Raw genomic sequence first — 18,544 nt, forward strand, 5'->3', positions numbered from 1 at the left:
ACCACCAGTACCTATGCATCTTTTAGAAAGTTTTTGCTTTCAAAATATGTGTAAAATCTACAACTCTGACTCACAAAATGAAACAAACAAAAAATAATTCAGCAACACTGAAACTGTTTGCTGCAAAGACCAGATCAAATCAGAGAGACACCACACATCTGTAGGACTCTCCTTCTCAGTTGGTATTGCTGACACTTCTTGAACAAGAAGGGCTGGCCAGCACAGGGACTGGCAGAACTGGAAATTTTGTGCAATTACAATAGGCTTAAATGAAATAATCAAGGCTCTGTGAATTTAACTTATTCTCCTAGAGAAATACTGGCATTGTACAATTACTAGTGAGACTCAAATGCTACTTTTGTATAGTTTAAAGCAAGAGGATAGAGCTGATGCATGAGACTTCTTCCACTGAGAACAGTACCAATTTGTGTACATTCAGATCTACATTTGATCAGACAACCTCTATGTTTGATAAGGCAATTTCTGCATTTAGACATTATGAAGCTTACCCAAAAAGAAGACATGTCCAGTGTCTTTTGGGAAATGTTTCCTTGAATGAGTCTGAACAAGATATATGAAATGCAGCTTTGGAAGCTGGCAAAGATAAGGTGCATGGAGCCCAACCTGGCTGGTTGGGAAATAGTTTAAAAGCAGGATGCTGTTGATTAGACTGACAAATGATGTTTTAATCTGGGTAAACAGACACCGCCTATTCTCTGCAAAAAAACCCCTGAGTAACATTGGTCAGGAATAGGAACAAAGGCTTCATTGTCCCCAGGGAAGCATTGCCAGCTTCTGAACAGCAGTTTGCTTTTCTAAATGATGTTTGAAAATTTGGTTTAGACATGATTACCCTACCTGTCCTTGAAACATTAACCATATTTCAGCTATGATTTCAACAGATCCTACAGTGGAATATGTGAAACCTGCTGTTTTCAGAGGTAAATGGTCAAATGCTGGTGATAGGAGAATTTCAAGCCCTCAGTGTGATTTAGGATTAATCACTGCAGGGTGCTCATCTGGATTACAAATCTAGGAAGGATATAGGCTCCAGTTTACAGCCACATCCTCCACTTGAGAAATAGTCAGAGAACAGACATTTAACAGTACTCCCACATTTAGAGTAACTAGATTGAATAAAACATGCATTAAAAAAATTAGAAACCTCTCTATTTGTTTTGATTTCTGCCAAGTACTTGCTTGGCCCTAAGTTAACATTTATGTTAAATCTTATGCTCTCCATCTCCAGGGGCAGGAAGCAGGAAACCAGCACTTAATAGCACAACATTTGAGTGATTCCCAGTTAAGAATTCATGTGGGACAATGAAAGAAAAAACCCAAAAATCATAGTTCAGGGTTTTAAAAGTGCAAAATACTAATGCACATTAATTCCTAAGTCTTTTTTATCAGCTCTTTGACAAAGGGGGAAGTGTCCAAACCTTGACTCCCTGAGACCATGCGGGATCCAGCTCTGTTGGGGAACACTGAAAGCACAGGGTGGAACTGGGAATGAGAAGGCTGATATGGGTCTTTAGGTGACTGAAGCCATTGCCAAAGCTCCTTTCCTTGCAGTCACTTAGGACTTTATCCTAGGAGGGGAATGAGAAGGTGCCAAGGAGTTGCTGGAAGGCAGGTTAGAAATTCAAAGAAGCAAACCAGCCTTTTTGACTTCAAGATGGCCAAGTGGTGGGTTCACAGACATCACAGTTTGGTGTTGTACAACTGAAGAACAGCACTGCAAACTTACACACCTACTCAAGTAAAGCAGAGTTTACATGAAATAAATAAGCTGCTCACAGCAAGTTTTGGTGTAACAAACACTCCTGTGAAACTCCCATCTCTATTCAGATATGAATTTGAAACTCTGTTGGCATGCAGTCATCTTTCTAAGACTGTTCACCTCTGTGCAAAAGTGAAAGATGGTGACTTCAGCAACTCTCAGAAGACAGTTGGAATCGTGTTCATTTCCAGACGACATTGCTACAAATAATTCCTTCTTCCCAAGGAAAATTTTTCACACTTCTTTAGTACAACTGGCTGCTGGAATCTCCAGCCAGTCCATATGTCCATCCTACCAAACTGAGGAGTATTTTAAGCATTTTTTAAATAAAACCTGGTTCCAACACTTGCTTTGAAGTGATTGGCTTTAGGCTGACTTTAAAACCTGCTGTAAGTCAGTAAGTTCACTGCAGACAGGTCTGTCTGTGGGACCATACACTGCCTGCAGCTCCCACTGGTACCATGTACTCCTCAAACAGCACTCTGCAGATCAGGTGGTGCAACCATTGACAGAAAAAGGAAACAAAAAAGAAGGGGAAAAGATGGGAATGTTTAAAAGACAAATCACACACCCAAAGGGAACACCTAAGCTATGGCAAAAGAATTGACACTTTCTTATCCCCACAGGTGTGTAACACAGAACTGGATGATGCTTTGCTCAGTACAGTGCAGACTCCAGAACTCAAGGCTTCAGCCTCCCTACATAAAAGAAAGCTTACAGAAGAACATTTTTGTGGGAAGAAGGAAAAAATGGACTGTACTGGTCCTGTAGTATCGCAACAAAGGAGGAGCATTATACACAACAGAACAGGGGGCTGAAGATGTCTGAAAAGAAGAGTTAAAAGGAGAGTGTGTGGGGCACAGCTCAAAACCACATTGGGTCCAAATTCCAGTGTTAACAAAAACAGAATTAGCCTCCCTCCAACATTCTTTTTACTAACCAGTGACAAAAACATCTTTACAGTTTATTTTTATTGGCATTTTAAGAAGTCTTGAAGGACTATATATTAGAAAGCTGAAAAAAATGAAGGCCTCAGGCTACATTTCTGAATTAAATAATCATTTTCCCTTTAAAAATGCCAAATATCACCCTAACCTAGAAGCAAGATCCCACGATCCATCTGTTTTCCCAAGTCAGTCTTAAATTTCTATACATGTGTAACAATGACAATGTTCACTGCAGAGCTCCCTTACTCCTGATATGTCAGAAAAAGCTCCTCACCACCAAAGTTCAGGAACTCATGGAAAGGCTTCATTACGGTGAAACATTGTCAGAAAGGAAGAAGTGCTACTAAATGTTCAGGAACAAGCACTGGAATGAGCAACACAGAGGCTTATCTTCCCTGCAGCTTAGAACAAACTTAGCAGTTCCTGGGTGTAAAATGTTTACTTACTTTTTAGTTGGCACCAGTGCACAGGGAAGAGCTCTAGGAAAATTCCCTTGAGCAAGTGAAGCTTTCTGTGAGCTGGCCACGAGAGCTTACCGTCATTTATGGACATTTCACTGTGCCTGCAACTTCTGGTAATCAAATGGGCGAGTCTGTTATATATTAACATTTTTAAAAAATCCAAAAAGCAAGCAAAGCAAACCCACACTTATGAAACAGTTTTTCTGCAGTGTAGCAGCTGTAGCTTTTGCTTTGCACCAGCACTTGCATTGCCCTGCAATGTGTTGGATGTAGTCTGATCCTGACAATTTGTAAGTTACAGCAGCACCACCACATAAAAGCATAACCTTTGCCTGAAACTTGACAGGAGCTTTTATGGTCTGTTCAATTGGCTCTTGTTCCCCTAAATATCCCAGCTTTTGAGCTCAGTTAAACTGGCTGTCACCCGTTTCCTGCACTTTGAAATGAAACAGTTAATTAATCCGGGTTAATAGTATTAGCAGGGTCTATTACAGTACTTAAGGTAATGACACACAGCTGTACTGTGCTTCTGCCAACACCTCCTCCAACAACCAGAGTTCCAGATGTAAAGACACCTCCCAGCTGTCCAAGTGCCATCACTTTTACTGCTGAATGCTGTTCTGCACAAACATGTAGGTTAGAAAGCACAACTTTTAAATTTTAACAGGCTTTTTTTTCAGAAATAAGAGGTTCACTGAAAGAATAAATCCTTTTTTTTTTAACAAGATGCTTAATTTTGGACAGTTTTGCTTTATTTCTGAGATATCAGTTGTAGTCAGTTCACTCAGGAATCTGTAATAATACGGAGACACTGAAGAATCAGGACAATGCAGAAACAGCTGCCTGCTTATGTGAATCTGGTACTAGCACTTAATCATTTTACACTTTAAAAATCTACTATCTTTGTTTTCTGGATAGCTTGCTATTTTGTTAATAGCATAAACATAGAAGCATAGAATCATTAGAAGTGAGAAAAGCTTTTTGAATTTCCTGTACCCACCCTAAAGAAAAAGCAAGAACATTTTTATTAGACTAGACTGTGCTGCTTTGCAACACCACTAGCATGCAGAAGGTGTAAATGAAGACAGACATAAACTGTGTATGAGATAACTTATTTTATTTATTCAATTCTCAACTTAATTTTGATGCTAAAAATTGGTCAAAGGCACTTCAAAGAAGGTATTTGAGAAACAAATCCATATGGTGACCATTCCAGACAAATCACCAACTTTTATCTGCCATTAGGAACACAACTACCGATAATTGCAAAGTGAAACATTCACAGGTTTTAAGTGGAGCATACTGTCCAGCAGCAATATTTAATTATTTTAGACTATTAATAACATTGGTGGAGTATTTTAAATACAATATGGTAAAACAAAGCAAATTACACTTTTGGAGTTCCACAGAAGATTTCTTGACAGAAAAAGGACAAAAACTGCCTTTCCCAGTGGTCCTGTATTGAGGGGTCTATTTTTATCTGTGCGTGCACTATCAGCATCAGTAACAGGTACAGCAGAGAAAAACCCACACTTTTCTGTCATACAAAGACAAAACACCCTGCTCAGATAACAAAGCATGTATAAGAGGTCTATCAGCTACTCAAATACTGACAATATACTTCTGCAAGCGTGACAGATCAAATGGTAACAGCTGAAGAAAAAGTGATTTTTAATATACACCCCCACCAAAGCAAAGCAAAGAAAGTGTCCTTAAAGGCAAAAGTACTGGGAAAAGAGCTTCCACAAAATGAGATGGTATAAACATCACCACATTGTAATCTCTTAAATAACACAGACTGCAAAAATTAATTGGGAGTGAAAGAAGATTAAAATTTGTATTTTTCTGCAAACAAAGATTAATACTCTCCTCTGCAAAGAAACACTCTTCAAAAATACTCTCCTCTGATTAAGACTAGTGATCATAAAGTAACTTCTTGCCATTGTCAATCTTTCCTGATTGAATGATGAAACCATATTAACCGCTTTTTGAAGTGAAATCACATTTAACCAGAAGGTTAGAATGTTACTCTGTCACACATGGGGGACACTCCCATATCCACTGCCTAGTAATTTCAAGAAAATAGTCTGAAAATTTTAGATGGGTAATTTAAATCACTATGGTGCCAATGAAAGCTTTTAGGTTTTATAAAATCAAGAAACCTCTTTTAGAAACCAAACCACAGAGAAATAATCTGCACATCCTTAGTAAGCCCATGCTGCTGTGCCTCAGGAAGTCTCTCCATCTGAAATACAGTCTCCTTGGGCAGCAAAAATTCTCAAACTCAATAAATACTTTCTCAAAGCACAAAGACCTGAGAGTGAAATAGCAGACTACTAATATTAGTGTAATATTGTACGTGAAAATTATACTGTTCACATTCCAACCTTGTCCACTGAGGCTTCTGAAGGCAGTGAGATAGAAACCAATTATTTCAGAGGTATCAGCTCATGGTTATGGCAATACAATTCAACAGAGAACAACAGCTCTCTGTTATAATCACAGAATATAAAACCTGATACTTTTCTAGCTTGTCTGGAAAGAAAAATAATTCTTTGCAGTGCTGTTATAAAGGCAAAATAAATAGATTCAGAGGCCTATGCACAAGGACACTTTAAAACAACTACATTTAAAGAAAAGGCTACTTTTTTCTCCAGACAGGCCACCCATTTACCACAAGGTAATATGTCCTTAGCCTTGTTCCCTTCAGAAAGGGAACTTGCTCCTTTACTTTTCCAGTCTCTCTGCAGTCCTGCACATTTTGTGGAAGGGGATATTCCCATCTTGCTCTGCTAAACCCACAAGTCTCAGCTGGGCAGCAGATAAGAACTAGAACTGCTGCTGAGAAAAGGCTTCACCCTGAGCTCAGCAGTGCCTGGTTTACCTTGTTATCCCAGCAAACAACCTGTGTGGAGCTCAAATATCCTGCTTCCTCCTGTCCACCTGAGACTTATGCTGGATGAAACTGGAAAGCCAGAGACTGGATAGTCAGGACAATAAGGAACATAAAGAGGAAATGCTTCACAGGACAGCACAGGGCAAACATACAACACAAATCTGCAGAAAATATGCAGGATTAGTTCTGCCTGTTGTGGTAGAAAATCTTTAAATCCCCATGGATGAACTGAAGAAAAAAGCAGAAATAAAGGAACTGCACAGTAGCTCAAGAGATCTTTTACATGGGCTGAATTTACAAAGAGATTAGGTTGGGATCTCAGTTTCATTTTGTAACTTCCTTAAGTATTTTAACCGCTTGTTTGAACAATGCCATTGGAGTTATCGATTCCATACGGATTTCATGATACAATTGGTTTGTGCTGCATGTGGGATAAACATTTATCTCACAGAAGGAAGCACCTTTCAGCATGTTAACATCCACTGTCCTCTGGACAAGCCTCCCTCTGACTACAGCAAACTGGGGACTTTTTCCTTTCTTAAACCAATGCAGTTATAATGTTCCACTTAAGTCAATTAACATAAAATAAAGCTCATGTCCCTATCAGTGCTGCTCATAAAGACCAAGAGATTTAACCCTGCAGGAACTATTTAACCAATACCTGATAGATGAACTCAGCCTACATTCAGGCAGAGAAGATGTACGCAGCATTTTAACACCATGAGCTGCTTCAGTAATTACCACCATGCTGCAGAGCAATGGTCAGAAAGAAAGTAATGACTTTACTGTTGGACAACAGAAAGAACTCCAATCTGTACTAGAACTACCTTTGGGAAAAAAAAATCCAGTACTTTATGGTAACATCATCTTCCAGGAACATCCTGAAGGACCAGCAGTAGTAAATAAGGCTGTCTGCTACCACTATGTGCCCTTTTCAAAACAAAGACTGGAGGTAATTAGGTTATGTCCAAATTCATCAATATGATGAAGGTGAAAAATAACAAAAAGATGAAGAAACTTCTGTTCAAGTGTGGAATAAAACACAACATGTCATGCTTAATCCCATTCCCCATACTGCGATTCAGTCAATTTGAAAAGAAGAAAACCAGAAAGTTTTACAGTAACTCTATAAAACATACATTTGATCTCTGAAAAAAAATCAGTAATTAAAACACCTATTTTGTCCCACACCAACAAAGTGTTTCCAGTTAAAAGGCAGAGATACTTATGAAGTAGTGGATAAAGTTAATGCACTTTGAAAGATTCCTGCATTCAGGCCTACTTACCTGAATAACTTCAGCTCCAAAAACAGTGAAAAAAGGATCATTTGACACTTTGTGCTGAAAAAGGTAACAAAAACCAGATACAGAAAAAAAATTTTAAGTGGAAGAAAAAATGTTCAGAAAAGTGAAATTAAGTACTTCAACCAAATAAAAACTGGCTTTGGTGCAGTTTTAAAATAGGACATTTCTGTATCTGAGAATTTTAACCTCTAGTGAAAATTAAAATGGAACCAATTTAATTATAATAGTGGCTGAAACCAAGTTGTTACAATGCAACTTCGCTAAGATACTAATCTTCCGGGTTTATGTGGCAGGTAGGATGAAAGAAGACAGATTTCTATTTTCAAAAGCATGTACCTTAGGCTGAGAAATGCTAAGACGGATTTTTATATCCATTCGACCAAAAGAATAAGTTAATAAAACTGAAATGGAAAAAAAAAAAAGCCACAGGCAAATATGTAAGCAGCTTGCATCACCTCAGCAATTTAAACAACAGTAGCTGTTTCTGGTTTCTCTCCAGAAGAGTATTCCTCCCCAAAAACTTCATATTGTTTTCCCCAACAGAATTTAAAACCTTTTAAGTAATTCATAGCAGTGAATTCTGTTTCTCAAACAGTTCAGATTACTCTTGTGGGTGAAATTCTGCCACTCTTTTGTTAAGGCAAAGCAGATTGGAGAATCTAATTCCGTGTCTCTGCCTTACTTTTAGGGCAAGGTACACAAAGTAACTTCAAGATATTGAGAATACCTCAGAAAGCCATCATGATCTGTTTGGGCATCATCCAATTTCTAATATTAGAACTGATTTAATGGAAAGGAAATAGAGGAGAACAGAAAAGGGAGCAGAAATGGGGTACGATCATCTGTGAACCTGTCCACTATGGTTTTCATACAAATTCTCCCAAATATTATTGTAGCAGAGCGACCTCCAATTTCACAGCTTTAGGGCCCCAAATCTTTGTGGGCAGAGCTGCAAGGTCACACTATCCCAAGCAGTCAGAGCCACACCAGACTCCACTGTACACACAGTGACAAGAAGTGCTGCCAACTTGATTTTTGAAATAAGAATCGCCAGGAGTAATTTCAGTCCACAAGCTTCATGCACAAGTTTGAGGAGACTCTTACTCATTGCACTGGCTTCTTTTTGGTTTTTTCAAAGTCCAATTAGCTCTCAGAAGTTTTTTGCTTTAGTTTTTGATTATTCTCCAGTGCTTCATTTTTGCTCTGTTCTTCTGGATTCTTTGACGAATCAGGATTGTACCTATACAAATACCCATATGGACGAAGATGATAAATCAAATATTCCAAATGATACATAGTCACAGAGTCAACATAGTGGAATGAAACTGCTAGATCAGAGCAGCATCCAGGACCCTGAAACACAAAACAAAGCAAAACAATCAGAAAGAATTGCAAAGCATGCCCTGGATTAAAGATCCGGGGAGAATTCAAAGAAATACTTGATTTAATGGTAAGAATTTCACTACTATCAGTCATATGTATACTTCAAAAGTTAATGTTAGGCAAGCAAAATGTACCAGACATATCTGCCAAGGCATCTTTCCAAAACGAAGCTGACAAAGACTCTTGCTCCTGTCATCAAGCCAGTGAAAAAACTAGCTGCCCTCATTAATGTCAGAGGTTTTCTGCTTTTCCATATTTAATTTTTGATGCTGGTGTTTAAACAGCACCAAGAAGCAGCAAGCAGACCTAAATGAGTAACATTTGTATATAAACCAATAAATGTCTGTTACTTATGAAAGCATCCAGACAGAATGTATAAGCAAAACGTGTGTGTACCTGCACCTGTTTGTGTTGACACATTATACAGTTCAGCAGTACTGTCAGTATCTAACTTTCTACTGACAGAAACTTGTAACAAGTAATTGCAGAATTTTGTTTTAAATGTCTTGATTTCGTTGACATTATTAAGAGCTATAGGATCGTTGTTAACACATTTGTCACAACTTATATTTTGTAGCTCAAGTTTGAAAACACTTTCCTGGAGCAAAGTTTTGGGGTTTCTTTTTCAGCAGCTTTGATTGCAGTTGCTTATATTTCGAATCCAACTGGAACAAAGATTAAATATTTAAAGACACCAAAGATAACAACTGCTATGTAACTGTCATTCTTTCAATACTTATGAAGTTTGATCAATATAGTTTGACTTTGCTACCAGATGAAGTAGTGTCTATCCAAGCACAGGTATGACAGGACAGGACCACACAGGCAATTTCCATTCTGAATCAGTTACAGATGAAACTGTCCACAGCTCAGCCACCCATGCACTGCAGCCTTAGCTAAAGCTGCTGCCTCCTGACACACTAAATACAGTATCATACAGCTGGTTTAAGCTACAAAAATGCTTTAGCTGCTGAATACAAGTATAAAAATAGATTGCTGCTTTACAATGAAAAAATCTACTGAAGAACAAGACTCTTTTTCAGCTTTAATATGTAAAAAATTCCAAATCCTGTTTTTGAGTTCTTTCACCTAATGCTAATTCGCACATCACACGCTTACACACATCATAAGATGCATTTGACAAAATGGATACCAGGTTCCTCAGGACTTACCTCTACAGCAGGATAGTAATTGTAATTCCAGTACCAGAATGTTTTTGGTAGGTATCCTCTGATTAAGTGATGTTCTGGAACGAAGGGATGAAAGGTTTCTCTGCCACTTGTATCCCTAGAATCTCCCGCTTCCACATTGATGATCTCCATGCATTTTCCTAGTGCCAGATCTTCAATAGAAGAACTGTGAGTGCATTTGTTCGTTTTAAATGCAGCAACAAATCTCTTCAGAGCTTCTTTGCTCAGAACATATCCTGCTCCTCCACTCATGTAGCCCTGTTTGACATAAGGCTTAAACCGTCTTCCAAAGTATATTGGTTGTTCAGGACTGTATTTTGAAAGAAGCCATCTCAAATTGTCCAATATAACATATGTATCATCATCTGCTTTCATAAACCAATCAGCATCATCAAAATAATGGTCATATACATATTGAAAAGCTTTAATAGTCTTCCAGTACAGTTGATCCCTGCCTTCTTTGGTTTCTAGGCCCACAGCTGGGAAGTCTTTATTTTCCTCAGAGCTCATAAAAAGTACTTTATTACAGCGTTGGGCCCAAGTGGCCTTAACATGCTTGGCTTTCTTTTCTAGATTTTGAGGTCCAGTCATGACCCAACACAGTATTTTCACCTTGTGATACAGTCCTTCTGCAATATTTTTATCCTCATCTAAAAAAAAGAGGAAAGTTGTAAAACCATATTAGATGTGATTGCCAAACAAACCTCCCCCTCTCCTCAGATACTCTGTTTCTAGACAGAAAAGACACACAGACAGAAAAGAGGCTTTTGCTTCCAAATGTACCAGTTAATGAACTCCATGCTAGATTCTGGAAGGAAACAAACAAGACTCTCAAAGATTAAAATTCTTAAAGCTATTTCAATTGCACAAGATAAAGGAGAGTGTAAGAGTCATATCAAAATGGGTGCCTGTTCAGGGAAGTGTGGCTTTAGCAAACCTTGATTTCTACATGAAAACTGCTCAGAGGCAACCTCTTTATGGTCTGGGAAGACTAATAAAAATCTTAAACAGAGTATTTTTGCCATTCACAATGAATACAACTTAATTATCACAACACAGAAAGCTAATAAGCTCTTTTATATATATTCATGTTAACCAACAAAACCTAATGAATATTTCTAAACCAGCAAAATGTGTTTTAAGAATAAAGTAAATGGTAAATAATAGAAATAACTTATCAGATTAAGTAATTTTGGATACTATGAAACTACTGTCATTGTTGATAATATGTTTTTATTTGCACCAATCCAGCAGAATAAAGACAGTTATCAGAGGTGTGAAACAATGTTTTTCAAAGCATTCATTGCTCTTAAAGAACCATTTTCACTTGATACATACAGAAAGATTTTAGCTCACATAAAAGAATATTTCATGGACAGTGAAATCTGCATAACTGGTACTAAAATATTCCTGCTTACACTTTATGCAACTACAGATCAGATTTCTCTGACAATGTAACAATGTTCTACAATTACACGTGAAACACTCACACACTGGTCTTACAATGTTTGGAGTTTAAATATGTTTAAATAACAAGTTACTACTAACATCTTCAGCAAATGCATTGCAGTGCAATTTTTCTCATCCAAGCTGTCCCTACTCAAACAGTCTCTGTATTTGGGATTTAGAATGAACTCATTTAATGAAATATATAAAGTGTAAAAGTATTCCTGAAGTGTTGGAAGGGTCTACCTTCCCTGGAAAAATAAAAATAACCAGAGTGCAAGAGAATTTCTCTGGCTTTGACTGGAAACAGCAATCTGTGCCTGGACTGCTGTATAATCAGCTTGGCAAATCATGCCCACAGTGACTCCCTTTGCCCCCCTGCTCCAATTCTGTGTTTTACTAATCATACCAAAAAGCAATTTTTAAAAAACTGTATTCTAAGAGGCTAGATCAAAAGTTAGAAGTTGTCCAAAATTAGCTTCTTAAGACTAAAAACCAATCCAGCCACATCTACGAAGACATCTGCTTAGCAAAGCTGCCATTTGGTGTCAATAGTTCATTTGAGAAGCTACTGCTCCACAAGTCTGGATACAGAAGTTGAACAAACAGTTGGACTCAAAGGAAAAAAAAAAATTACTAATGTAATAAAAATGTAAACAAAGAAAACCACCATTCAGTAAACCTCAGGAGAAAAAAGTTATTTAGATGTAACCTGAACATGAGGAAACTGAATGAAAATGATTCATATAAATTCTTGGCAGTGAAGAAGCAATGTTTTGCAATGCATGAAAAGGGAAGACATTTGCTAACTAGACAGGTGTAACAAAATACCTTTATGCTGTCCAGCATCTGCATTGAAATTCATTTGTCCTTGCAGCTGATTGTTGTCAGTATCTGCTGAGTGCTGACCATGTGGATCATTGTGAAGAACATGAGGCTGGATCTTAACCTGTTCTTCTAGTATAATGCTAAACAGAAGATAGCAGACAAAAAATCCTATTGCTGAGCCAAAAGTGAAGGTTAGAAGGTTCATCAAAGACTTAGAAGAGGCCATCTCCTGAAGGTGAGACACTGTCAAAACCAAATGAAAAATACATTAGACTTAACATAGTAATCAAATCTAAAACTGTAGGAAAAAAATCAAGGACTAAATCTCTAAAAGCAGAGTACTCAGTTCTAGCTCAGTTTCAGCTGCCTTGAGCTTGCACAGAAATTTAAGTACAAGAGCAGTGCAAATACCAATATAAGAGTGTACATCCATTGATAGTGGCTGTACATAAAAACCTATTAATTATATTTATACAACATTTAAACAAGAATGTATACCCTGAAGTACAGTAGCTTTATAAAACTGTAATATATGTACACTTTTTTATTCTCTTCAGCCTACAAATCTGCATTTTAAAATGTAATACCTAAGTCTATTATGAAGATAAAAGATGATGATCAATGGCAATCTACAGGTCAAGACACAAAATGGTCACAAGATGTTCTTAAAACTCCAGCCAAATGTACATTACAGAAACTCTTAACATATGTCCATCACAAGCAGATTTTGAAGAGTTATAAAAGCAAATCTACTCCCAAAATAGGGCAGTTGTCCTTACACTTTAAGGAATTACTGAGGATTGACTTTCAGAAAAAAGAGTAAGGCAACATTTGAATTTTCATATAGAAACACTAATCTTTCAAAGGAAGAGAAGAATCAAGTACATCAGCCTTGAAGCCTCCTCTACACTTCAAAAACTTTGTATTCCAGTAATAAAAACACCCCCTCACATCAGCCACACCCTTGCTCCTCAAAAACTACAGGACTTTGCTGACCATTTTTATTAAACCACATCAGCAGCTATGCCTGCATAAAGGGAGTTCTATGCATCAAAAACAAGGGTGAATTTTAATAAACATTTAAAAACTAATTTCAAGTTGTTGAGGGCTTCTCATCTTTGGAAAGAGTTGAGCTATTTTCTAATAACTCATGACTAAACTACAAAAACATTGGCTATTAAATACACACTGAATTCAAGCCAGAGCCTTACAAACAAGTCAATGATGTTCCCTCCGTTAGGATCATTATTAATGACAGTGAGCAGGACCCAATTTAGTTCATGAGGGAGCCCAAAAAAGAAAATTATGGGCTGCACAGAGTGTCAATGAAAACCATCGATCAGAGAAGAGCTGCAGCCACCAAAACAACTCATTTAGCCTGCACCCCCTCCTCTCACTGCCTGGGCAGTGCATTGGAAACTGTCTGTCCCCAAGCAAGCTGCATCAATCTCTGTGCAGCAACACACACTCCAAATTCCAGCTTTCTGTCTGTTCTTCTGCTCTCCTGAAGGGAGAGCAAAGGATGGAACACGTGTGTGCATGTTGTTAGGCTGGCACTTTCAGAAATCCATCAGATTTACTGTACACCTGAAGTTCAAGAACATTTGACAGTGAAGCAGCTCTCACACATGGTAATGCTTTTCTTTCCCCACTCCTAGAAAGAGGAAATAAAATTGAAAATGCAACTCAAAGCACAAAATAAAAATCAAGAAATGTACAGGTGCATGTGTGTGTATATATATATATATATATATATATAAATAAAAATTATTATAACTGTGGTTGATAAGGAGCTGTAGTTCTTTAAGATGAACAAGCACATTATGCAATTTTTTAATTGCACATTGTCTTCTCTAAATTCAGTACTACATCTTGATGGAGACAAGTGATTGCCTTTAGATATCATGTCACAAAGTAAAAACTTACTGTCCAATCATTTGCAACCCAGGCCTTAAAAAAATTACTTGGTTGACAGCTTTATTTCTAATGGCTTTTATGCCACTAAATTGAGAAGAAAACATGAATATTTTGATCAGGTACCCAAAAAAACCCCAGAAACAAAAACAAAAAAACCCCATGCATACAAGCAGCCTATGACAATGCAAAGGATCTACTGTACTAAGATTATTGTTTTGTTTTTGATTTCCCTATCTATCACCACAAAGTCCCCTCAAAATTTGCAATACACAGAGGTAGACGGCCAAAATAAAACAATGCCTTCTTTTGGTATATTCAAAGTGGGGAAATATACAAACCCATGCATGCCCACAGAGCACCTACACCACCTTCTAGAAGAAAGGGTTTCCACTGTTCTACTTTCCAATATTAGATGTCTCTCTGCCACAAAATTTCAGTTATCTGCTCGAACAGCTGTTAAAATTACTCTTGCTAGGAGAGAAAAATTGAAAATAACTTGAAAATGATTGCTGCTCATTTAAGTATGAAATTATGTACAACTGAATTCTATAGAAAAAAATTAAATGTGCTGGAAATGCTGAAAAATGAAAAAAGTGCACCCATCACACTGGAAATCAGAAGCTGCTTTGGCAGTACTTCACACACAAAGAGGGTTTCTCGAGGCAGGTAGTAGCTGTATTTCATATTTGATACAAAATGCCTCTAGTTACAGTTTTCAATGCTTATCATTCTATCAATTTTATATCAACAGAATGGGTCACTATAAACATGTGTGTGTGTATATGCACGTCTATAAACTCCAACAGTAAACAGGCCAGAAATTTTCATTTTTTATGATATCTTGATATTTCACATAAATTGAGTCTTTTAACTTGACACTGAACACTACAGCATTACACTAGAAGAACGAGAAAATGGCTAAAAGGAAGGTCAGTTGTCAGATGATAAACATGCCCACTCCTTGCTGATACACATGGATTTATTCTAGGGGAAGACATGCAAAGCAATAACGGCCAGGCTGGATGAGGCTTTGAGCCATCTGAGCTAATGAGAGGTGCCCCTGCTCATGGCAGGGGGTTGACTCTAAAAGGGGTAGGATGATTTTTAAAGGTTCCTTCTTCCTTCCACCTCAAACCATTTTGGGATGTTACAAGTCCATGGCATTTAGAGAAGCAAATGTCTATTTTTACTTCTTGAGTTAAAAAACGCATTGTGTTAAAAAACACCTACAATAAAAGGCTGGGTTTGAATTTAATTTATGCTCCACTGCTCTATCATGGAAGCCAAAAAAATACAGATATTTAGATATTCATGTAGGTAGCCCTATTGACATCAATCAAAACAACAAATATTTTCGAATACTATCACAATGTAACAGTCCTTGAAGATTTGGTTCTAAATTTAAGTTTCCTGAGTCAACAATTTCTATGTCTTCAAGCTTACAGAAAAACTATTTTTCCTGTGTTGTTGGCAGCCCACTGACAACAAGGCTGCTGCAACTCCATGTGCCCAGATCCAGCCAGGCTGAGGACGTATTCCCATAGCTGTGCACGCAAAGATGCACATACACATGGCTGACCACAGGGATCAGCACAGATAAAAACAAGTGCTCATGCAGACACAAACATGGCCTGGCCTTATGCTGCCCAGGACAAAGGCCTGCTGCTGGGGGAATATACACACACACACAACGTGCATCTCTCTGTAACTGGTCTCAGACCCTCAACCCATTCAGCAACCAAGCCTGACTCCTCAGACTCCCCAGAGCCCTGCCCCTTGTCAAACTGATGACCCTCTGATCTCACTGGTGCCTGTCCCACACTTACAGCTGCCTCAAAGCCTGGCTCCCAAGCCTCTTAATCCTGCTCACTGGCTAGCCCTGTGTGATACTCACGAGCAACCACATGCTGGCATCCGTGCCAAGACTGTACCCACGCACTCCGCTCTCCCCGGTTGCAGGCACTGCAGACACACAAGCTCTGTGGCTCACAGCTGTGGGGCATTTAGGGCCTCACTCACTGCAGTCCCTCCAGCTGCTGGCACAGCAGACACAGAGATCCCTACAACTTACTGAGCATCTCCAGTCTGGCACTTAGAGCTCAATGTGCACACGAGAATAGGGCAGAGTCCTGTCACCCAGCAGAACAGCTAGAAAGGCACTCAATGAGAAAAGGGGACACTGTGGCAATCTGGCCTAGGACACAGTCAAACAGACTGACCAGGCCCTTTTATTTTCCCATACTTGTTCCTCCTCAAACCACCTTCCTTTAGTCCCTCCCAGGAGCGCCCCATAATTCTATGCAGTCATAAGATGCTCTTCTCTTGCATCCCATGTGACCCACATTTTCTAGGCAGGTAACCCCCTCAGTCTTGTGAGCTGTTCCAGACAGCCCTCCTGGGGACTGCTCTTGCTGCACATCACACCTGGGCAGTGGGGCTGGTGGCTCCCCAGTGACAGAACCTGACTCCTCTGATGAGACTGTGCCTCTGTGCATCCTGCTGGTGAGCCTTTGAACATGTTCATCAAAATTACTGCTCTCACCCCGCTGTTCTGATAAGGCCTTTAGGTCACTTCCACAAGCCAATGGAAATTTAAGGGAAAACCATGCAATATGAATATACAGCAAGAGCTTGGCCCCCAGCACCAAAAAAAAAAAAAAAAAACACCCAACACACTTTTAAAATTAATACTTTTACACAAACTCGGATGAACATGGACCATGTACCAAAATACATTAAACAAAATACCAAATAAACAAGTGAAAATACCCCAACCACAAAACAACATAACAATGAAAAAAACCCCAAAAAAATCTCTGCAATCATCATATCTGGGATTTTGAAATTTACAGAACGCAAACATAACTCTAATTTTAAACGTGTTTATCCCACTATTATTCCATAATCACTTTAAGATTCGATTAAGTTAAACCCACCTATAGGACAGATTCTTTCTTGTATGCCTTACTTAGGAATCAAGGGGGAAACTCTGAGGCCCCATGATGAAACAATGTAAATGTCCTTTGAGAGCCGCATAATCAGCAATGAAATTGATCTCTACCACCACGTCCTTTACTAGTCACACAACACATGAGAATAATCCGACCAAAATGTAGGAAAAAACGAAGTTAGCTGTGCAAACACACCTTCCGCTCCTGAAGTCACATTTATTGTTAGCTGCTCTGTATATTCGTACGCTTCTGAAATGCAGCTAAATGTACAAGTTGTGCATTCGCTAATGTTGTCTGCATCTAGGATTTCCGTGAGCCTCTGCAGTTTCCTATCGACTAAGCACAGATCGTATCCTTCCACTTCAAATATCTAATGCTATAAGCATTTCTTTCAGATTAATTCCTGCTTGTTCTACCAGAAAATACGAACCATCGAAGTAAGGTACTTCGGCATAGGAGGCCAAGAACCACACTGAAACGAGACGTGGAACAATCCACAGTACCGGGGAGCTGGAAGGAAGATCTGGCTCCTCCTTCCTCATTCCAAAAGCTGACGCCGTCCTTCGGCAACAAGTGCCCGCGGCCGAAGCCCGGTTTCCCAGCCGTCGCTACGAGCGTCCGCCCAGGAAGTCCCCGCGGCGGGGGCGGGAGCAGCGGCTCCCCGGGCACCTTGCTCCCTCCGCTGGGCTCCGGGGGACTCGCGCTGTTCCAGGGATGCCCCTGCTCTGGCGCCTCTCCTTACCGGGCGCGCAGCCGGGCACCTGCCGTCCCTGCAGCCGCGGGCGCCCTTCTCGCCGCCGGGCTGACACGCAGCGCCCCGGCCGCCTCCTCCCGCCCCGTCCCCGCGGGCGGGACGCTGCCCCCCGAGGCCCGACCCCGACCCCGCCGCCCCCGGCCCGGCCCGGCCCCCCCCTCACCTCTCGGGCCGCGCGGGGCCCCGGAGCGCGCTCAGCCGCGCGACAGCGCGCGGGCACCCGCTGGCCGCGCGCAGGGCCGACCCCGGCCCCCGCCGGCCCCGCCGCCCCGCGCCGCCGGCCCCATCGCGCGCCCGCCCCGCGCCATGCCGCGCGCCTCCCCGGGCGGGCGCGGGAGCGGGAGCGACGCTGCCCCGCCGCCCGCTCATTGGCCGGCGGGCGGCCCGGGGGCGGGGCTCTCCCGGCACGCGCGTCTTTAACCCCGTTCCCGCCGCGGCGGCGGCTCGCCGCGTGGCAGCGCGCCCCCGCCCGTCCCGGGCCGTCACCCGGCGCGGCCACGGGAATCCGCCCCTTCCTCCCCATCCGCCGGGAGCCCGGCCACGTCGCCGGGCCGGGCCGCTAGTAGCGCCCGCGCCTCCCGGCGTGCGGCGGTGGGCGAGGGTGGGCGCCCCGGGCCGAAGCCGCAGTGTGAGAGCGGTGGCCGGCGTGTCCGCCGCGCGCGGTGGCTCGGCCCGGACTTCGAGGGG

The 18,544-nt window shown here is 40.6% G+C and overlaps 1 protein-coding gene across 1 annotated transcript; it reads right to left on the reverse strand.

The window, feature by feature from the left end:
- Window positions 1-4,337: 4,337 nt before the first annotated feature.
- On the reverse strand, window positions 4,338-18,121 carry C1GALT1 (core 1 synthase, glycoprotein-N-acetylgalactosamine 3-beta-galactosyltransferase 1). Its single transcript, XM_084212103.1, has 4 exons — window positions 18,021-18,121; window positions 12,239-12,478; window positions 9,944-10,611; window positions 4,338-8,741 (listed from the first exon to the last, which is right to left on the reverse strand). Exons 2-4 carry the CDS (start codon window positions 12,459-12,461, stop codon window positions 8,532-8,534), a joined length of 1,101 nt encoding a protein of 366 aa, XP_084068229.1. The 5' UTR covers window positions 12,462-12,478; window positions 18,021-18,121; the 3' UTR covers window positions 4,338-8,531.
- Window positions 18,122-18,544: the final 423 nt, after the last annotated feature.

The sequence above is a fragment of the Fringilla coelebs genome (genome assembly GCF_963513975.1).
Source record: "Fringilla coelebs genome assembly, chromosome: 1".
Taxonomy (NCBI): domain Eukaryota; kingdom Metazoa; phylum Chordata; class Aves; order Passeriformes; family Fringillidae; genus Fringilla; species Fringilla coelebs.

Excerpts from the sequence above, each read along its gene's own strand:
- C1GALT1 (XM_084212103.1), bottom strand. The coding sequence starts at position 12,461 with ATGGCCTCTTCTAAGTCTTTGATGAACCTTCTAACCTTCACTTTTGGC. Across the intron at positions 10,612-12,238 it reads AGATGCTGGACAGCATAAAG|ATGAGGATAAAAATATTGCA; the intron begins GTATTTTGTTAC and ends TCTTTTTTTTAG. Across the intron at positions 8,742-9,943 it reads ATTACTATCCTGCTGTAGAG|GGTCCTGGATGCTGCTCTGA; the intron begins GTAAGTCCTGAG and ends TTTGTGTTTCAG.